This window comes from Heteronotia binoei, chromosome 21, assembly GCF_032191835.1.
Source record: "Heteronotia binoei isolate CCM8104 ecotype False Entrance Well chromosome 21, APGP_CSIRO_Hbin_v1, whole genome shotgun sequence".
Classification (NCBI taxonomy): domain Eukaryota; kingdom Metazoa; phylum Chordata; class Lepidosauria; order Squamata; family Gekkonidae; genus Heteronotia; species Heteronotia binoei.
In genome coordinates this window covers 84,254,320-84,277,108 of record NC_083243.1, presented here as the reverse complement: position 1 = coordinate 84,277,108, position 22,789 = coordinate 84,254,320, and the positions used below count along the sequence as shown (strand labels likewise).

The 22,789-nt window shown below is 47.2% G+C and overlaps 1 protein-coding gene across 2 annotated transcripts in view; it reads left to right on the top strand.

The window, feature by feature from the left end:
- Nucleotides 1-22,789, top strand: part of PAPLN (papilin, proteoglycan like sulfated glycoprotein) — a 172,653-nt gene that overhangs the window by 64,001 nt on the left and 85,863 nt on the right. For both annotated transcript variants that reach the window (XM_060261820.1, XM_060261819.1), the window contains exon 3: nucleotides 13,620-13,735. In XM_060261820.1, the coding sequence (XP_060117803.1) occupies nucleotides 13,620-13,735 (116 nt within the window). The remainder of the gene's footprint in view (nucleotides 1-13,619; nucleotides 13,736-22,789) is intronic.

Here is a 22,789-nt window from a genome sequence, read left to right as displayed (position 1 = left end):
CTGCTCTCCTGTCTTTCTGCAAACTATAAAAAACTGAATTATTCAAGAGGACTTTTGGCACAGGTAAATAGAAATGTACTGTAATGAACTAATCAAAAAACTTCATTAGTAAAGAGATAGTGACTGTGACCTATGCCACTGTATTACTACACCACTGTATTACTACCTAACGCTGTAAGTTTGCTTCAGACTAGGTAGTTTCTGCACCACTTAACATATCAGGTTTGTTTCAGCTCTTGAGATTTGTTTTCTGATTTCAGTAGTTCAAATCCTATTTTATTGCTCATTGGATGTCCTATCCTGTTGAGTGTACTTGAGTCTCAGCAAAAAGGCAGATTAACAAAAATAAATACATTCATTTATTTTGGATTTTGGTGTGTGATGTCAAAGGAATGAAAAGGCAGGTGAATCACCTCTGGAAGCTCTTGCTGGACTATACCACTTCAAACTGCAAGTAGTTTGTAAGTAGATTAGAAGAGGGGCTATAGGTCAGTGGAAGAGCATCTTCCTTGCATCTAGAAGATCGTAGGTTCAATCCCCGGCATCTCCGGATGAAGGCTCTTGGACAGTACGTTGACCTAAGATCCTGGAGAAGCACTGGCAGTCTGTGTAAGTGATATTGATCTTGATGGACTGATTGTAGACTCAATATAAGGCAGCTTCATGTGTTCGCTTTTGTTCATTGAATATTTTAACGCTCTGTTTGGTGGGGAGGAAAACTCTATTCCAGAGAAAAGAGTTTTCCGTGAAGGAAGTTTATATTATTGGAGAATATTCAGTTGTGTGATTATGGAAGGGCTCTATTACAGAATTCTGTCTGTTTTGTACCTTAGATTAAAACAGGAAAAACAAAACTGTGTACTTTGGCTTGTGCTGTAAATTGTGTACCCAATGCACCAATGTGTAATCTCAATTATGATGTTTTAAGTCTTTCCTTATCCTGAACATTGGACTATAGGCCCTTTGGAGTAAAGCCTGATCTCTTACTTTGTTTACATTGCTTTTTAAAAATGTCTTGGATCATGAAATGTTTGTATAAGTAACAGATAATACTGATCGGATGTTAAGAGGCAAACAAAGAAATATAGGGATTTATGGTTTCATTATAATGGAGCCCCGTGGAGAAGAGTGTTAAAGCTGCAGTACTGCAGTCCTAAGCTCTGCTCATGACCTGAGTTCAATCCCCAGCGGAAGTTGGGTTTTCAGGTAGCCGGCTCAAGGTTGACTCAGCCCTCCATCCTTCCAAGGTCAGTGTGGAGAAACGCCATCTCAGTCAATGTTGGTGCTTCATTGGGAGGGATCACTAAACTGCCAAGCAGGCTTGGGCCTAGCCTTCCCCCTCACTCCCCCCCTCCCTTCCAGAGCCAAACCAACAACTCTAGGGGGAAAGTCTCCTAGAGAGGCAGGAAGTTCTTTTGTTCTTTGTATTGGAGTTAGCAGGAAGAGAAAGCAGTTTGAGGCCAGCGCTCGAGCGAGCATGTGGTGAGCATGGAGGCTCCTGCCTGGGAGGCCCCAGGCAGTCAGACCAAGTAAGTCATTATCATAGGCAGGGCAAGTTTAGGCCAGGGACAACAGGATGCGTTTAAAACCACATTTTGTTTGTCATGCTGTTTGCTGTACGGGTGCTGTGCTGTGCTAACTTTTTAAAGGCAACTGTTTTTGTTTTGTTCTTCTTTTCTTTTCTTTTTCTCTTTTAAATAAATATATTTTTACTGTTTGAATGCTGGCAGTCAATCTCTGTACCACCTAGATCCCCAACCGCTCTAGACCACGCTGTGTTGAGAAGGGGGCCCCGGGAAAGGGGGAAGGCATGCAGTTGGATAAGGTGCCAATCCTCCAGGGGTGCCCCAAAGAAGTGCTGAGGTCTCTGTGAAACCCAAGTGCAGGGTGGCAGAGGACCTTGAGGCCTGGCCTCATAGCTGGAGAGGGGGATTGGGAGTCCTGTTCCTCTCAATCTGAACCCCTAGACTGAGCAGGTGGTGGCAGCGAGCCCAAGGGGCAGGAGGAGAAATAGCTCCCTCCAGGAGTTGGCGACTCAATAGGGAGCTGACGGGACCGGGTCTGAAGGCAGAATCGGGCCGGTTCCACCACACTCAGTAAAATGAGTACCCAGCTTGCTGGGGGGAAAGTGTAGATGACTGGGGAAGGCAATGGCAAACCACCCCGTAAGAAGTCTGCTGTGAAAACATTGTGAAAGTAACGTCATCCCAGAGTCGGAAACGACTGGTGCTTGCACAGAGGACCTTTCCTTTCCTATAATGAAGATATAAGCATCAAGGTATGCATGTCATCTATCTAAGCTGGCTAGGACCACGGTCATGTGATGACACCACAGTTTCTAAGTCAGAATGTCTGGAAATGGGCCCTGTCAACTTGAAAATAATTAAAAGGTGATAGTGGTAATGTACAGGTAGAAATAAAAATAGGTGTGTTGTAGACGAGAGCAAGTTTAGGCATGCATGTGTCTTTGCTGAGAGGTTGTATATTAGTAATATTTGAGTCCCACCTACTCTTTAAGGCCTCACAGTTATACATGCCCCCAGGAAAACTGATGGATATACTTGGCTCTCAGATATATTCAGGTGTATCAACGATCAAAATGCAACATTTAAAACTCTCATATTGATCATTGATGTATTGATTAATCACAATATATATGACAGAACAAAGTTTGAGTTCAGTTGCACCTTTAAGACCAACAGATTTTATTCAAGGCATAAGCTTTCTTGTGCAAGCACACTTTTGTGTGCTTCAGACCAACTTGGCTACCCCACCTGAATATATCTGAGAGCCAAGTATATCCATCAGTTTTCCTGGGGGCATGAGACTCAATATTCACATTCTATATAAATCAGCATGTTCTTGCCTTTATTTTTCCTTCCTTGTGATCATTGCACATTACCTTGTCTGGTTTTCTTGATCTGTGCTCAGCCCACTAAAAATCTTTTTAGATATATTATAGCTTTATATATTATAACTTTGTTCTGGCATGATTTGGGCATTCAGTTCTGTGATGTTTCAGTTGCTCCATGCAGAGTAAAGGAAGGGAGTTAGTGGGGTATTTGAGGGGGGGGGGGAATTGAGCTTAACAAACAGCAATTGCAATTTTCCTTGATTAAACTGGTGACATTGCTTTCGCTAGCTGGGTCATCTGGCATTTTCTATATGTGATCTCTTGTGCTTGGTACTTCTACCTTTGTGTCCCATCCAGCAATTTATATGTAAATGTTTTCTGGGATCATATAGTGATAAAAGGGAAGAGAAGGTCACAAAGGTATATTTATGGAAATGACACATGAGCCCTATCCCACTAAGACATGAACAGAAAGCACATTTGGAGGTGGAGATGGGAATTACTGTAATTAGACTTCATGGAATGTTGAGTCAGATGTAAATCCCTGTTGTGTCACTTTGAGGAATAGAGGTAATACAAACAAGGGGTCTCCTTGCCATGAGCACTCCCATGTTGAATCCAGACCACTGTAATAATTATGTAACAGCTAAAGTAGCTTGCAAGCTAATCAAATATGTTCTGTCTGTGAAACTTACAAGTAGCCTTTCTCACCCTGAGGTATGTGGTACGCTTTGGTATCAAGGTCAACTCCTCTCAGAGACTATCACAGAGCCAGCTGCACTGAACTAACTGGAACTGAACTAAGGGGGAGGGAAAGGGAAATATTTCATTGGTAGAAAAAAGGCTCTTTTTGCTCAAATGTATAACTGTCTGGATCAACCAATATAATGGTGGAGGAGGATGGTGGATGTCTATGTGGTATGGAGAAAAACTACTGGTATTCAAATTAATAAAGAATTTGTTAAAAGTAAAATATCCCCTTACATGGTCTCAACACAGCAACAGAAGGAGCAAGGCATATATAAGAAGGGTGTAAATGTGTAGTTTCTTTGTCCTTCACTCTGTACATGCCCTAGCTGGTCTTGTTCTAAGGTACATTCTTTAAGCCTAGAAGTTACAGCATTCTAAACGCTTACTTTAATGTCTTTGTTAGGTAGACAGCCTTTTGTCTGTTTCACATGGCAAAGGTGGACATCAGCTGGAGTTCAGGTGTGAAAGCTCCTTCTTCCAGATAGAATCAGCCCAAATGGATCACTCTCTCCATGCCAAGGGATTTTATTATCTCTTTTTGTCCATCTTTTTTCCTGACATCTCCAGGAAGATACCATCTATCTTTCCTATCCCCAAGTTTCTGTGCCAGCTCCTAGGTGTCAGCTTTCAGCTGGAGATATGAGCTGACCATAATCTCCAGCTATGATAGTGTAGTGTATCGTCAGCCAAACGCGCCATGCGCAGAGGCGACTGGGCTGTCCCAGGCGCTCCAGCATAGGGCACGGAATTCCCCGCCAATCACCAGCTGTGGCGGGAAGTTTAACAGGTCAGGATTGGCCTGACCTGTCCAGTAGGCTGTACCGGGGATTGTACATAAGCGGGACCTGGCCCGCGTGTTCGCCCTCTTGCAACGTGCTCCTAATAAAGAATGTTGCCCTACTTGCGTCTCTCGTCTGAGTACGTTATAGTGGCGACGAAGGTGGGATTCTAGCCTCATTGGCTACGTCGGAGACCAAGGGCACCACCAGGCCACGACCGCCGCCGCAGCCACCATGGCCAACCAGGGCGGAAACACCGGCCACGTTGAGCCGTTCGACCCCGCAAATCCAGAGGCCTGGGAGTCCTACTTGGAACGGGTCGAATGCTACCTGAGGGCCAACAAAGTCACGGAGGACAGTATGAAGAGGGACGTTCTCCTGAGCGTCTGCGGGGCGGCCACAATCGAGATCGCCAAAGGTCTCTCGGCCCCCGCCCGCCTCACAGAAAAGTCCTTCGCAGAAGTCAGCAGACTCCTCACCAGCCACTTTTTGCCTCAGCCTTCGCGGGTGGCCCGCCGGTTCCTGTTCCACAGAAGGGACCAGGCTGCGGGAGAATCGGCCGCCGACTACCTGGCGGCCCTACGCAGGATCACCGGGAACTGTAACTTTCCTCAGCTAGAGGAGACCCTGGCCGATCGCTTCACGTGGGGCCTCCGCGACAAGAGGCTCCAGCAGAAGCTCTTCGTCAAGGAAGAGCTCACCCTCCAGAGCGCCTTCAGCGAAGCCGCAGCGTTTGAAAGGACTTCGAGGACCTTTCCCAAGGCCCGAACGGACGCCGTCCACCACGAGGAGCTGGACCACGACCGCCTGGAGGAGGGAGAAGCCTACCAGCTGCGCCGCCCAGCCGGGCCACCCAACCGAGCATCCCCGCGGCCCCGAGCGCCGGAACGTCCCCCAGCATCGGAGAGGTCTCCAGCCCCCAAGTGCGCCAGCTGCGGCGACCCCCACGACAGACGGGACTGCCAGTACCGGACCTGGGACTGCCGGAGCTGCGGGAAGACCGGCCACATCGCGAGGGCCTGCCGGACCAGGCCCAGCCGCCGGAGGCCGACCACCCACCAAGAGTCTGCGGAGTTCCACTCCACAGCATCCACGACCTTGCAGGTACTGAACTTGCCCCTGAGCGTCCCTAACAAAATCATAATGGCGGTCCTAATAGAGGGAGCCCCATGCCAAATGGAGGTGGACTCGGGCTCCTCCATTTCCATTATATCGGAGGAGACCCTGAGGAATCTGTGTCCCGGGCAGCGGGTTCAGACAAGACTGGCGGACTTTGTTCTAAGAGACTTTCAGAAGAACCCGGTGCAGATCGTGGGGTGGGCCCGGGTGCATGTCGAGCGGGGGTCCTTTAGGGGGCCGTTGGACATTCTGGTGGTCAAGCACCAGCTTACCACCCTACTAGGTCTGGCGTGGTTCAAACCCCTGGGAATACGGCTGGAAGGGGTGGGGCAAATCCTATCCACCAGTGGGTTCAGGGAGGTATGCCGCGAGTTCCCCGACGTGTTCGATGGGTCCCTGGGGAGCTGCAAGGGGCCGGCCATCTCCCTACTGCTGGACTCTACGGTCCGACCAATCAGGCTCAAGGCCAGAAGGGTTCCTTTCGCCCTCAAGCCCAAGATAGAGGCTGAATTGGACTGGCTAACGGCCCAAGGGGTACTGGAGCCAGTAGACTACGCCACGTGGGAGACCCCTATAGTCACACCGGTCAAGCCTAACGGGGAGGTGCGGATCTGTGCTGACTATAAGTGCACCATAAACAGGGCACTTCAAGACAATCCGTACCCAGTACCGGTGGTGAGCCACATTCTGGCCGCCCTAGCAGGGTCAAAGATCTTTGGGAAGCTGGACCTGGCACAGGCCTACCAGCAGCTCCCGGTAGATGAAAAAACGGCAGAGGCCCAAACCATTGTCACACACAGGGGGGCTTTCAGGGTGCGGAGGCTACAGTTCGGGGTGAGTGTGGCTCTGGGGATTTTCCAAAGCATAATGGACGCTCTCCTTAAAGGAATCCCCGGAGTCCAACCGTTTTTCGACGATGTTTTGATCGCCGCCCCGGACCCCGGAGAATTCAACAACCGCCTCAGAGAAGTGCTCCGCCGGTTCCAGTCTGCGGGGCTCAAAGTCAAGCGGGAGAAGTGCTTACTGGGAGTTCTGCGGGTAGAGTTCCTAGGGTTCGCGGTAGACGCAGCAGCAATCCACCCGACGGAAGAAAAAACACGAGTCGTACAAGTCCCGGCCCCCACGTGCAAAGCAGAACTCCAAAGTTTCTTGGGGTTGCTAAATTTTTATCACACGTTCCTCCCACACAAGGCAGCCTTGGCAGAACCTCTACACCGGCTGCTGGACAAACACACCCCTTGGGTATGGGGCAAACGCCAAGCCGCCGCGTTCCAGGCGGTTAAAGACACGCTGGTCTCAAATGTGGTGCTCCACCACTTTGATGAGCGCCTCCCAGTCATACTGGCTTGCGACGCATCGCCATACAGGGTGGGCGCAGTCCTGGGGCACCAACTCCCGGACGGGAGGGAGGTGCCAGTAGCCTATTACTCCCGCACGCTAACGCCGGCAGAGCGCAATTATGCTCAGATCGATAAAGAGGCTCTGGCCATAGTAGCGGGGGTACACAAGTTCAACGATTACCTTTATGGGCGGAGGTTCACGATCGCCACCGACCACAAGCCGCTCTTGGGTCTGCTAGCGCCGGACCGCCAAACCCCACAAATACTGTCCCAGAGGGTACTGAGGTGGAACCAGTTCCTAAATTCCTACATGTACACACTGGTCCACCGAGCAGGCAAGTCAATGGGCCACGCGGACACGCTCAGCCGTTTGCCGCTACCTGAAGTGGGTCCAGACCCCGCCCCCGCACACCATATCATGCTAGTGGAGAGCCTCCCAGAGCAACCCCTCCACACAGCGGAGGTCGCCAAGGCCACCCAGAAACACAAGACACTGGCACGGGTGCTCGACTGGGTGGTGAGGGGGTGGCCAGAAGGGAACATGGGGGAAGAATTCAAACCATATAAAGCCAGGAGGGAGGAACTAGCAGCCCACAAAGGGTGCCTCTTATGGGGAAGTAGGGTGGTGGTTCCGCCCCCGCTACAAAAGCGTGTTCTGGAGTCCCTACATGAGACCCACCCCGGCATAGTCCAAATGAAGGCCTTGGCCAGAAGCTACGTATGGTGGCCGGGGATGGACCGGGAGATCGAGAGCTGGGTTCGAAGGTGCCAGGCATGCCAGGAGTCGCGGCCCGAACCTCCCAGCACCCCCGCCACACGGTGGGAGTCCTCCAGAAAGCCGTGGTTGAGACTTCACCTCGATTTCGCGGGGCCATTCCAGGGGCAGGTCTTCCTGATAATTGTGGACGCCTACACCAAATGGCTGGAGGGCTTTCCCGTAGCGTCCACGTCCTCAGCCTCCGCCATCCGGGCACTGCGCAGGGCATTATGCACCCACGGCATTCCAGACACTATAGTCTCGGACAACGGGGTGACCTTCACCTCTGGGGAATTCCAGGCGTTTCTCCAGAGGTACCTGATCAAACATATAAGGTCCGCCCCGTTCCATCCGGCCACCAATGGCCAGGCAGAGCGCATGGTGCGCACCACAAAAGAAGCCCTCAGCCGGATCATACAGGGGGATTGGGAACACCGACTAGCGGCTTTCCTGTTCGACAACCGGGTGATTCCCAACCCTGTCACGGGAGTGAGCCCGGCGGAACTCCTCATGGGGCGCAAGCTCATAACCCGGCTGGACAGGCTGCACCCCGACAGGGCTTCAGACATTCGCGGGAACCCCGAGGTCCGGGACGTGGCCCGGGGTTTCTTTGCAGGTGATCCGGTATACGCCCGGAACTATGCTAGGGGCCCTGAATGGGTGGCGGGCCAAGTGCTTAGAGTCACGGGGTCCCTCCACTACGATATATCAACCGAAGGGGGCCAGGTCGTACGGCGGCACATAGACCAACTACGCCACCGCACACTACCCTGGCCGCACCACCACCCGCAGAACCACCGGCAGCAGGAGCTGCGCCTCCCCAACAGGACCCCCTAAGACGGTCCACCTGGGAGCGCCGACCTCCCGCTTATCTCCAGGACTATATACATTAACCAGGGGGGGAGGGGTGTAGTGTATCGTCAGCCAAACGCGCCATGCGCAGAGGTGACTGGGCTGTCCCAGGCGCTCCAGCATAGGGCACGGAATCCCCCGCCAATCACCAGCTGTGGCGGGAAGTTTAACAGGTCAGGATTGGCCTGACCTGTCCAGTAGGCTGTACCAGGGATTGTACATAAGCGGGACCCGGCCCGCGTGTTCGCCCTCTTGCAACGTGCTCCTAATAAAGAATGTTGCCCTACTTGCGTCTCTCGTCTGAGTACGTTATAGATAGCTATTAGCATTTCTATGATACTGATGGTTGATACTTGGGCAAGGCTTGAAAGCACTTGAATTCCCCCCACCCCCAACTCTGCTAGGAGAGAAGAAAACTTTTTAAACTAAGTGTGAAGGTTGTGTAGAGCCCAAATTTCCAAAATAAAATGCATTTCTCCACATCAGGAAAGAGGATAGGCATACAACATAACAGTGTATGTTGCAAAGGCATACAACATAACAGTGCATTCATGCTGTGATATATTTGATGCGTCTAAGTATGCATTTGGTTAGCAGCTTCTTTTCTTCCATCTTCTCTTTTTCTTCCCCCGAATAAGTACCCAGTCTTTGTATTTGTGTACAGCTCTGTTTCAGCCCATGTGGCTTTTTAATAGAAAATAGGAAAGAAAAGGTATTAGTGTATAGCAAATGAGAAACATTGCTGTCAAAGATCTCTAGCATTGTCTAGATCAGTGGTTTCCAACCTTTTCAGTATGGTGATTATTAACAAGTCCAAATTTACTTTGTACAGTGACCCATCCAGTGCTGGCACAAGGATTTTTGATGCCACAAGCAAGCAATGACCTTGACACCCATCTATTCTAGCATTCCATTTTCCATAGTGCCCAAACAGAAGTTTTAGAGAAACTCACAAATATCATACAGAGCTGCCCCCACCATGAACTCCAAGCAGGAAGGAGCTGAAATTTGAGAAGGTGCGCTTGGGGGAGGGGCACTGAGTTGAGGAGATATGCAAAGATGGCAGGGAGTAGTGAAGAGGTTGATGGTAAGCGGCTCAGTGCTGTAAATCTTTTACAGCAGGTAGAGGGTGGTGAAGCAATGCAGGGGGCTGGGCAAAAGGTTGTGCTGCTGAAGGAGCAGCACCAAGACAGGACCATGTACACATGTGCCTCTTTCTATCCTCTGGTTTTTCTATGGCATGCTGAACAGCTCTCACCTACTCTACAACTCCCCAACCCCACAGCTGCTGCCATAAAGTTACTAGTTGCCAGATGGAGGAATGAGATGAGAATGTGAGAAGCTGGTGAGGAGGAAAGAAAGAGAAGGATGCAATGGGCAGGAGCCACCCTTGGAGGGGGTTGGCCTCCAACTCATTTGCAGAAGCTTCCCAACCCACTTTTGCATCTTGACCCACAGGTTGGGAAACACTGGTCTAAATTCTTTGAGTTTTGGATGGGGGCTGGCCTAGTTCCTGCTACCATCACAGCTTTTGGTGGAAGGATTACAAATACGGTGCAGTTCCAGAATGCACAAGCTAGAATTTCAACTAGTTTCTCTATATCGATTATTCCAACATTTGAAGATGAACATGCTGCTTTTTAGTACACTACTCTGTATTCCTTTGCCATCTTCTGTTTCTTGCTGTCACTAGTTTACCTGCTAAAGAGGATCCTGTTTAGAAGAAATGCATTTTCTTCGTAACTTCTGGGGTTATATATATTAAAGATATATAGCTTATTTGTGAAAAGCTTTCATGGTAGAAAAGGCTATATTACAGAGGCAATGAATCAGTAGTTTACAGTAATGATTACAAGAAGTGATGTATTTCTTCCTATACTGAGTGCCTTGAGCATTTTTTAAAACCCAAAGATCGCTGAGTGTGTATCTAATCTGCATATATCTTTATCAATATTAGATATGTTGTTTCAATTAGTACACAGTGTGTGTCTCTGTTCATCCATAAACATCTGAATAAGACTGGTCAATATTTTCCCTGCTAGGGCTCAAACAGTTTAAGCTTGCTGTAGTGGTGAGAAGTAGCAGACTCTAATCTGGAGAACTGGGCTTGATTCCTTACTGCTCTATGTGAAGCCAGCTGGGTGACCTTGGGTCGGTTACAGCTCTCTCAGAACTCTCTCAGCTCCCCCTACCTCACAAGGTGTCTCTTGTGAGGAGAGGAAGGGAAGGTGATTGTAAGCCACTGCTAGAGTCCTTTGGGTAGTGAAAGGTGAGGTATAAAACCAACTCTTCTGACATATGGAGAATCTGGATTTTGGCATGGCTTTTCAGGGATCCACCTTTCCCCCCATACTGCTTAAAATCTACATGAAACTGCTGGGAGAGAATGAGATGCCAACCACATGGGGATGATGCTCAGCTGTGTTTCTCCCTAACAAATTAGTTGGGTGGATTTGTGAAAGACCAAAAAGGCCCCTGGAAGTAGTAATTGGATGGATGAGGGCCAATAACTTGAAGCTCAATCCAGAGAAGACTAACACTGATTCCCCACTCACCTTGTTCCAGTCTCATTGCTCCTTTTCCCACAGGGCTTCTGCTGAATTTTGCACAAGCTGCCCTGGGGCAGTGAGTTGCCCCACCTGTTTTCAAGTTCCCTCTGTGGTAGGCAGAAACTGGCTTCCAGAGGATCCTGCCTGCCATGGAGGGAACTTGAAAACAGGTGGGGCAACTCACTGCCCCAGGGCAGCTTGCGCAAAATCCAGCAGAAGCACCACAGGAAAATGAGCAACAAGACTGGAACAAGGCTAGTGGAGAATTGGTCTGAGATGCTGATGATTAGAGACAAAACTTCTCAAGGGTTAGGGAGTCCTGGAGGGGATTGCATTCCGCTTGAAGGAGTAGCAGCTTTGGGGTGCTGCTGGGTCATAATGTATGGCTGAAGCCTTAGGTTTCCTTCATGGCACATGTCAGCTTTGGTTGATATATCAACTCCAGCTGTCCTTCAGAAAGCATTAACTGTCCATGGTGATCCATGTTCTGTTCACATTCAGGTTAGATTACCATAACACACATTATGTGGGGCTGCATTTGAAAACTGTTGAACCTTCAGCTGGTTCCAAATGCAGCAGGCAGTCCACCTTCAGGGGCTACAGGGATTGTATCACTCCCATGTTAAAAAATCTGAACTGGGTTCCTGTTTGCTTTTGGATACTATTCAGATGCTGGTGCTTATCTTTAAGGACCTAAACAGCTTGATCTGTGGTACTTAATAAAATTTCAGATAAAAGAAAAAGTCTTGGCAACCCTGCCACAATGATGTTAGTAGGATAGCTCTTTGTATAATGCCATTGAAGGATTTGATAACCAAGCCCTGTCAGATTCAAGGCTTGCCAATTGGCCCAGACATCACCATGCTTAATTTTTAGAACTAGACATGGCAGAGATGCAAAACATGGAGGCAAAATTGTTTCCCCATAAACACCTCAGCTTTTCCTGTTCAGCAAGGTTCTCATTTGTATTGCCACCCTCTCTGATGCTACAGTATCCTTTCTGAAATGGGAAAACCAAAGTTTCCTTTCCATTTAGCTAAGAAAAAGACAACTATGTTGTAGAGGTTTGTAAAATTCTAAGTATTAGGAAAAGAGTTGGTAGAGATTTTTGTTCCTCTTAATATAAGAATGTGGGATCATGCAATCAGATTGATCAGTAGAAGGTTCACAATGGACAAAAGTAACCTTATTTCACACTGTGCATAATTAACTTATGGAACGACATGGTGATTATCATTAGCTTAGGCTTTTAAAAAGCAGTTTGGTAAATCCATTAGTATCAACAGTTATTAGCCATGATAAGCTACATGAAATATTCATATTCAGAGGCAGTACACCCAAGATTGTCAGATGCTGGGGCTCTAACTTGAGGCAAACTTTTTTTCATTTTGTCTCATGCGGATGTGCTTGTGTGGTTAGTCTGTTGCTGCTTCTGCTGCAGATACAGCACAGTAACAATGGGGGATCCCTCATAGCAGGTCTCTCTGCATTTTCCCTGGCCCCCTCTCCTACCAGTAAACCACCCCCAGCCACTGGGGACTTCTCAGGGGTTTTTTTTTTAGTTGGTAGTTATTAAAACAATTATATTCAATTTGTATATCAGATTCTCTAAATCCCCAGCTTTCATTTTAAAATAAAAGTAAGTCTCCAGCCATTTTAATTGCAGAAATATACCTTTCATCTTATATCACTGAAAGGAAAGGACTTAGAGATTTCTTTTTTAAAAATGAAATCTGGCAACTCAGAGTAACCATCTAACAGTGGATCAGCATTCAACTACTGGTCCTGGAGAATTATTTGTCCTGTTGGGGAACTGCACACACACACACTCTAGTTTGGCCTCTGATCCTGCTACCTCGGATCTGAGATCTTTATCCTGGAGATTCTAGGAGCTAGTTCTGGTACCAGCAAGCTCTGACACCTTTGATGAATGCTTGGCAAATGGACAAATAAATAAAACCATCAGTGCTTATGTTTCCTCTAGCTTTATAAGAAAACTCCAAACAGTAAGCCCACATAGGCTCATAGAGTTAACTGTTAGCTGGGATCCCTTGAGAATACTATGCAGTTCCTCTGCTGCATTCTGCTTCTCACCCATTCTCGTGCCTGCAGCAATTTTGTGCTGTGATCATGATAGATCTTCCACAATAGTAATGGCTATTGCTGCTGTGTTGCCATGCTAGTCTGATAACATATGACATTGCATCTATTGTTTAGCTGCCTCCTAAATAATTAAGTGGTCCGTGTAATGGTTCACAGAGTCAGAGGGGTCTAACTGTAGCTTGTGAGTTATGTATGGCCATTTATGTGCATGTATAGTAGACTTAGATTTGTCTAGCACCTGTTGCCCCGCAGGAATGGTATTGAGGAAAGACAAGTTCCGGCCACTAGTGGAAGGAAGGGGAACCAGTGTCTTAAGTTTCTTGACCTGTGCTTGAATTTATTAGCTGGAGGGAGACATATAGAAAAGTCTTTTAATTAATCATGACCAAATTATGCCTCTGCAGCCTTCAGAGAGGGATATAAGAAGGGAACATCACAAAAGGAATCTCCTGTAATTCAAATATAATTTTGATCAGAAATGTTTACTGCCTACCAACCACTGAATTGATCTTACAGGCTCACAAAGTGAAGAGGCAAAGTGACTTCTGGGGAAGCTGGGGAGAGTGGGGTGACTGCAGCCGTAGCTGTGCTGGTGGAGTCAGCATTCGGCAGCGGCATTGCTATTCACAGAGGTAAGAGTTTTTTTCTTTCCAGGCCAGTTTACTTTGTCTTAAATTGGAGTCATTACCATGATAAGGAAAAGCAGTTTCTGGCCATGCTGCACTGTAAAGAACTACACTTTCTCATTGCCCCATTGCTGAAGAAATAGTAAATCTAATTCTCAACATGGTCTAATATGTAGATAACTTAACCAAGATATTGGAGACCTTTCTCAGACAAGGTAGACTTTCTACAAGCCTGGGGGAAACGCCCAGGTTTGCAGAAAAATCTGAATAATAAAAAAATTAAAAATGTTAACCCCACCCTCAGATAATAGAAGCAGCTTTAAGAAACAAAAACTCTCAGTGACCATTGCTAGGCAACCATGAGAGTATTGCTAGCCTTCAGGCCTTGGTTTGTCGGTAAAGGGCAGGGCTCTTTCCAGGACTGTTTTGGCCTCTTAGGGAGGCCTTACTGGAGCCAGGCCATCCAGCAACTAGTTACCTCCTGATTTATATGACTCAGCCAGCCCCAGCTCCAGCTGCTTGCTGCTTTTCCACAGCAGCCATCCTATGAAAGCCAGGGTAGTGTAGTGATTAGTTTCAGACTAGAAACTGGGAGAATCAGGTTTGAATGCCCACTCTGCCACAGAAGCTCATTGGGTGACCCTGAGCCAGTCACATACTCTCAGCCTAGCCTATCTCACAGGGTCATTGTGAGGATAATATGGAGAAGAGAATGATGTGAGCCACTTCGGGTCCTTTTTGTGGAAGAAGGCAGAGTATAAATGAAGTAAATAAATTAAAAATACAGCTGAAGATGGAGGGTAGATAAAAAGCAGGTGGGTGGGTAAGGAGGACAAAAGGAGGCAGAGAAATGTGAGGATATGGGGGCTGCCAAGTGGAAGAAAAGAGGAAATAGTGTGCGGTGAGGGATACAGGGGAAAGTGAGGTTCTCCCTATAAGTCCTTGCTGGTTCACCATTGTGTTGCTGGCTCCTGCTCAGCTTGGCAACCAAATCTGCAGAATTTTGCCAGGGAGAGGTTACCAGGGAGAGGGAAGGAGGCAAAGTAAAAGAGGGAGATAAAGGTAGGTTGGGTGGTGGATGGGAAGAAGAGAAGAAAGGAGGAAATAAGGAGAGGCTTTGGGCTGTTCTGGGAAGGAAATCATGGGGAAATTTATATGCCCACTACCACCCAAGGCCGGTGCCAGGCTTTTTGACACCCTGGGTGAGGCTTCCCAACAACGCCACACCAACTCCCCCCAACAACTCCATGCTATTTGTCATTGTTGCCTCAACAGCCCAATGGTTTACTCATAAGTAAGTCTTACTTAGAGCCAGGAAGGCGTTTCATGTCAGGAAAGGCTACTTGCACACAAGATGATTTTTGGGGGCCCTTACAAGCCAAACAGATGGGGCTGTAGCACAGGTCTGTCTTTCTTCTGCTCCAGAGAGGGGAAATTCAAGAAAGGTGAAAGTGACACCTTTTGTGGAGAACAAAGGCAGCTTCAGAAAACAAAGGCCACCAGGTACAGCCATCAGCCAATCAGATCTGAGGCTTGGGGAGGGGGCATGGGGTTTCCAGATGCTGAGGGGAATCCCCCAGCCAAGGTTCATTTCTCTTTCCTTTTGTCAAGTCAAGTCATGCCACAGAGCATGAGCCCAGCAACCAGGCCTGGCGCGTGGGGTTTTGTCTCCCAAGTTAGAACCCCAATGCGCCCCCCCACATAGATTTTTCAGTCGGACGCTCAGCGCGTCCCCTTCCACATCGCTGGGCAGGCGCTGGAGAGGGGAAGCCCCCCCCTTTGGCTTTAAGGGGTTGGGAAAGTTCTCCCTACCCCTTAAAGCCAAGAAAAAATGCTGGTCAGTTTCCCTCTGCAGCGCTGGCCAAGTTCAGAGGCATTGCACAGGGAAACCCCTTTCTTGGCTCTAAGGGGTCAGGAGAGTTCTCCGGACCCCTTAAAACCAAGAAAAAACACTGCTCAGTTTCCCTCTGCAGCACTGGCTGAATTCAGCCGTGTTGCACAGGGAAAGCCCGGGTTTTTTCTTGACTCTATGGGGTCGGGAGAGTTCTCCTGACCCCTTAAAGCCAAGAAAAAATGCTGGTCAGTTTCCCTCTGCAGCGCTGGCTGATTTTGGTGGCATTGCACAGGGAAAACTCCATTTTTTTCTTGGCTCTAGGGGTTGGGAGAGTTCTCCTGACCCCTTAAAGCCAAGAAAAAATGCTGGTCAGTTTCCCTCTGTAGTGCTGGCTGATTTTGGCGGCATTGCACAGGGAAAACTCCATTTTTTCTTGGCTCTAGGGGTTGGGAGAGTTCTCTTGACCCCTTAAAGCCAAGAAAAATGCTGGTCAGTTTCCCTCTGCAGTGCTGGCCATGTTTGGCAGCGCTGCACAGGGAAAGCCCCATTTTTTTCTTGGCTCTAAGGGGTTAGGAGACTTCTCCCAAACCCTTAAAGCCAAGAAAAAACACTGGTCAGTTTCCCTCTGCAGCGCGGGTCAAGTTTGGCGGGTGCTGCTGACCAGCCATGAGGCTCAAGAAGGCATGAGCGTGGAGGGGGCACCTGCTCCTGCTGGGAGCTGGCACCCTAGGCATTTGCCTGGTTTGCTTACTCCCACACGCTGGGCCTTCCAGCAACACTGAGAGTTACATCACATCTCAGGGTTTTGATTGGCTAAACAGGCCCGAAGTCAATTTGAGTCCCTTACTATAAAGCCATTTAGCTTTTGCCATTCAGTAGCTACTTTGCTCAACTTGATGGTGACTGTTCCACTATGCAGTTACTGTGCTCCTGGCATCTATCTTGAATTGCTTACTCAGGTGGGCCATACACCTTGCTGGCCCTGGGTATCTCTGGAGAAAAGAGCCACTTTGCTGCTGAAACCTTCAGCCTTTGGATTAACATCTGGTAACTTGGAACCTTGTCTTACTGTATTAGCTAAAGATGGAAATGCTGAGCATTTTTATTTTTCTTCATCGTCTTTTTTTAAACTATTTTTTGCACCTTAAAAATAATTATATTTTTATCTTGTTGTGGTTCTTGCCTTCACTGAGCTCAAATCTAATTCCAGAAAGCTTGATCCAGTGACGATCTACTGAGAAATTGTTTTGCAATTCAAGACTCAGTGTGCAGCTCCATCCTGCAAGGTTAACTTTCATGTTAATTCCCTGAAAGGCTGGGAGATTTGTCCTTTTGTTTCTGAGTGGTTGGGATAGACTGAAAAGGACTAGTGGCATCTACTAAGACTAGAATGAAAGCAGTCTCACTCTGGTATTTGTGTAACTTTGTTTCTAGCTGCATTCCCTTAACAAAAGTCCTTACCCTGGGGTTGGAGTGAGGACTTTTGACAAGGTGGCTTGCCATTGCATTCCTCTAAAGTCCACCCTGGTGCTCTCCTATCCAATTACCAACACTGCTAGCTTCTGAGATCTGATGAGATCAGGCTATGCAATGCCACCTTCTCTCCCTTACCTAACAATAGTATGTATGTATTTATTTACTTCTTTAAACACTCCACTTGTTCCCTCTTGGAGACTCAAATCAGCTTATGTTATTATCCTCTACAACATTTATCCTCATGAACATGCTGTGTGGTTTAGGTTAACCTATGTGATGGGCCCAAGGGACACCCAGTCAGCTTCCATGGCAGAATGGGAATTCAAACCTGGTTCTCCCAGATTCCAGTTCAACACTGTAACCTAACTACTATGCCATATTCAAACATTTTGCACAAGTCTATTTCAGAAGAAGAATGGATCTGTGCTGGGGTGTTTAAAACCAACTGGCAGTTTCATTCAGATGCTGTTCTGCTAGCAGAAACTATAGACACAGCTGGAGTATTATTAGTACTAAAACTACATCATCTCACTAACGTCATTTAGTGGGCAGCATATCGCAGTAAAATGCTTGGGCCTGCTAGGGCAAGCAGAGCTGCACCCAGTAGAAATTATGAGTTATGGGTGAAACAGATGAGTCTTATGTAAGCAAACAGAAAACTATTAAACAGGCATTTTGCCACCCCCTTTTGTCTCTTGCCTTACAGTGTTTTCAAAAGCCAGCTTTCTCTCCTGAGTATTGCAAAATATGTAGTTGCTTCTATTTCCGAGTCCTGAATGTGATGTTGATACTGTTTTCCAGATTTTTTAAAAATAATGTACCACAGCTCCAGTTTAAAGATAGTAGTGCTATATCCTTTACGCAGAGAATGGTAATGGCATCTTTGACTTCAGTTGACCTAAACAGGTGTAATTCTCCTTAAGTATTGCATTATTACTATAGCCTTGGAGGGATTTCCTAGTGGCTTTTGCTACTGTGGTTTCATTTTTAAGGGGCAAGGGATGGATTTCTGTACTGAGGAGAAGCGTCCATCTTTCATAAAACCTAAACAATGGCACAATCTAGCCATAGTTAAGAACTGTTGGATGTCATACCATTTTAAAAATTTTGATCAAGGGCTAGATGAGTTCATGGAATGGAATGGAAATGGGCGAGGAGTTGCCTTGTTCTTCTACAGAGATGTCATAGACAATGTCCCAGAGGTACTTAATAGTTGTGGAATTGCATTCCATAGGAATCTTTTCCCCCTTTATTTATTTATTTTTTGGCTTGGTAAACAGCTTTATAGAAATTGAAAAAGCACATGCTGTTTCGTGAACATTAGCTAGTTCTAACAACAATATTATTTTTTCTGATGCTCTAGTAGACCAAAACAGCTACCTGTGCTTAAACAAACATTTACATTGTCTCAATCCCTATAGATGCTCTCCGTGGAGGCCACAAATGTTTGTGATTTAGATGTTGGGGAAATTTCTTTTTCACATAGCAGAAGCACTGTCTGCAAGAAAGACATCTGCAACAAATAATAAATGCTGTTATTTTACACACTCACAAAAAAAAAGTCTGGGCCAGCACACAGATAGGAGGAGAATAGCAATAAATTGCTGTTTCATTTCTGTTTATCTTTATGGTATTTTATTGTTACCATATTTTAAAAAGCAAAACAGAGGACAAATTTCCTGACTGATTACTTCAAACAAGGGATCACTATTGACAAATCTCATTTTAAATACCCCTACTATAAGCTATGATAATTGCTTCTAGTTAGGAATATTCCTAACCTTCCAACACCAAAAGAGGACATTTTCATTAGGTTTTAAAAAAGAAAAGACCCCATAAGAGGTTGGACACAAAAAAAACAGGACTTGTCCTCTAAAAAGAGGACATCAGGTAACCCTGTGCTGTTTGTCATTTTGATACTGGCCGAGGTCAGACACACATAAACTGATGAGATGGGCATGAATGAAAGCCAGATGCATGTCAGATTTTATGTGGTTGTCCAAACATCAGCATCTGGCAATGGTCGTTGGCTTGTTGTGTCCCGAACTACCACAACTGAGATGTGGACTTTTTTGATAGTACATTAACTCCGGAATAAGAATGCTTCCAACGACTCCTGCGCATTCTTTCTATGTTTGAATGCTCCATTGTAGCTGACTTGTCACAAGCGCACATCCGCTTCCCTGCGAGAGCCCACTCCAAATGATATCATTGCTCCAGCAATTGTTGACTCAGCCTTCCAACCTTCCAAGGTCGGTAAAATATGTACCCAGCTTGCTGGTGTTAACCGGTTTTGGGGCCACGGCCCTGAAACCCAGAACAATTTACCAGGCAGAGACTTCTTGCTCAAAATCCAAAGGTTTATTTGTAAAAAACACATTGCAATTGTGAGAGACAGACGTCAGGCAAGAGCAGTCTCTCTGCCGTTTTCCGCCCAAGCTGTAGTTTTAAAGCATTCCCGACGCACACACCCCTCCTCTCTTTCCCTGTGACCAGAGAGGTCATCGGCGCAGAGTTTACAATCTAAACTTCTCCCGGCCACAAAGCAGCACCCCCTTCCCTTATATGGAAACTCTATATTACTTCATTATCTCACCTCTCCTGAGTGAGTCAAATTCCACACTAATTGGCTAACTCTAAAGTTTCTCTTCCCACAAATTGGTGGGGCCCCCTCACAATCTGCCTAGCAATTAGATACACATGCTCAAAAGCATCGCAAAGCGTCCCGTTTCAGCAAACCTCCCCCTCCCTTGCACTTTTAACCTAGCGGTTTCCAAGACAACTCCACTCCCGTCTTTGGCTTAAAAAAAAAACACCTACAGATAAGCAATATACAAGCAATTCCAATACATAGGAGCAATTATGAGTAACATACACAGCAGTTTTGCATTTGGGGCTTTCTTCTGAGTGAGCCAGACTTCGGGCTTAATTATTTTCAACACTGGGGGGGGGGGAGTATAGATGACTGGGAAAGGCAATGGCAAACCACCCCGTAAAAGGTCTGCCATGAAAACTTTGTGAAAGCAGCGTCACCCCAGAGTCGAAAATGACTGGTGCTTGCACAGGGGACCTTTCCTAAATGGGGGGGGGGGGGAGGAAGATGACCCACCTTTGCCGTCTCCCTGCCAGGCAGAGAGACAGCAAAGAGAGTTGCTGTGCTCCCCCCCCTCATTTAAACACCACATCGGGGTGTTTAAATGGAGGGGGGAGAAAGATCACCCACTTTTGCTGTCTTGCCGCTAGGCAGAGAGACAGCAAAGAGAGTTGTCATGCTCCCCCCCATTTAAACACCACGTCAGGGTGTTAAATGGAGGGGGGAGGAAGATCACCCACCTTTGCTGTCTCACCGCGAGGCGGAGAGACAGCAAAGAGAGTTGCCGTGCTCCCCCCCATTTAAACACCACGGCGGAGTGTTTAAATGGGGGGGGGGAGGAAGATCACCCACCTTTGCTGTCTCCCCACCAGTTGGAGAGACAGCAAAGAGAGTTGCCATGCTCCCCCCCCCATTTAAACACCATGGTGGGGTGTTCAAATGGGGGGGGGAGGAAGATCACCCACCTTTGCTGTCTCCCCGCCAGGCGAAGAGACAGCAAAGAGAGCTCCTGGGCTTCCCCTTCCTTTCTGGGTGTTTAAAGGGGGGGGGCAGATCACCCACCTTTTCTGGCACCTTTTCAAAAAAAAAGCCAAGCACAATATCCCAAGTACTACGCTTGCGTGAGTGTGGAATGCCATCTCAAAAAAAGAGGTCCGGTTGAGACCTCTGATCAACCAGCGACGGGACCAATGCTGCTTAGAACTGAAGGATGGAGGGATGTCTGATCAGGAAATTCGTTGTAAAAAAGCTGTGGGGTATAATAGCAATGGGTTAGGGATGGATTTAATGGTGAGTGTGACCGCGGCCAGCTATGACTTTTCCAGGCTTTGTAACTTTAAATATATTACAAATGTAGAATACTAACCATATGGACTTTTTGTACTAAGAACAAAAGAATGCGACCGTTGGTAGATAACACAGCCGCCAGGCATCTTCCCAGGGAAAGACGATAAGCCAAAGCCCTGGTGTGAAAGTTTGCACCTTCACCCCTTTATGTTATGGGAATGGGGACTTTGTTTAGAGAAGCCTTTGATGTAGATTTCTTAAGAATAGTAACCGCCTGATTTCAGGCATTAGTCTCAACTTCTGTATCCAGCTATGAGTTTCCAATAAAGTATACATTGTTTCTATGAATACTGCCTTGAGATTCTATCGCCTGACATAGTAGTGGCATCAGAGCAGTCAATGCTCTCCCTTTCTGTCTTGCCCACTAGCTGGGAGACAAGTCCCAGTAACTGTTGGGTCTGACTCTGACAGGAGGGGTTCACAGTTCATAGCCCAAAGTCTGAGAACACAATCCAAAGGTAAAGTCAGAAGACAGTCCAAGGTCAGGTCACATATTCCAAAGACAGAGTTAAAAAAAAGTCCAAGGGTCAGGTAATGGTGTCAGATTCTTATGTAGTAGGAGAGAATTTGGGGATGTAGCACCCTCCAGCTTCCCCTTTTTCCCTGGCGAGCCTCGAGAAGGCCTCCGTTACAAGGATAAGGGGGTTTCCGACAGCCTTCTCCCTTGTAGCCTGGGACCCTCCCCTTTTGAAGGGTTTCCTGGGGAAGGACATCCCCCAGCCTTGCTTTGTTCCTCCAGTCCAAGGGCTAGGCCCTGTAAACTGTCAGGAGCCAGGGCCAATGTCTGGGCACATGTTGATCAGGAGTTTGTTTTCATCCTGCTAAAGGAGTTTGTTTCCAGTGAAACTGACTAGATGGGGGGGGCTCCTCTTTTTTTGGGGGGGGGGGGGGCTGTAGCTTGGCCTCCTGAAATCCAATTTGCACCAAACTTGGAGAGCAGGTAGAGAAGTGTCTACTGAAGAGTTTGTTGCAGGTTTAGCATCTCCACCCCACTTGGGCTTCCTGAAATTTACAGGTTGCAGTGAATTAATGTATAATCCATGTACAGTGTACACTTGTTTTTTCTTTATATGTGTATTGAGTAATTCTCATGTTACATTCGATACATGTAGAGATGAACATATGATTAAAACCCTACACTTATCCTGGCACTGGCTCATAGTTTTATTTGAAAAGCAGGCACGTGTTGTTGGCTTTTTCCTACAAACAGCTGTATGAATGAACATGCAGGAGGTACATGTGTTCACTGTGATGTATGAACAAAGCTGCTGTATCTCAGGTAATGTGAATGGAGGTGTCATGATCCTGGGCCTATTGAGGCCTGCAGGCCCCAGGGAAGCCTGCTTAGGGGTTATTGAGAAAAGCCTACATCTCCCAGGATCCCCTCTGTCCCTCTGATTGGGTAGCAAGGGGTTTGGAGGAAACAGGCTCAGAGAGGGGTGGGGCCTGGGAAGGGAATATAAAGACCAAGCCCAGAAAGTGGGTGTTCTTTCCCTGGAAGCCTGAGCTAGAGGTAGGCTGTGCCTGAAGAGCTTGAGCCGGGGAAAGCTCCCTCACTTAAGGAAAAGGGGTGAGTGCTGGTTAGTAGTTTAGGGACTGTAAGTTAAGACGCATTAAGACTTTTGTTTATTTTCCCTTCACCCTTTTACTGTTTTATGCACCTTGTTAATTTATATAGCACTGACTTTAAAATAAACCTTTTTGTTGTTGTTCACTCTGCCTGGTCCTCATGCCTATTATTTGGCCTAAGCTACAGGAGGCCTGAAGGGCTTGGGAGGGGACTCTGGGCCTTCTCAAGGGGAACCCTTAA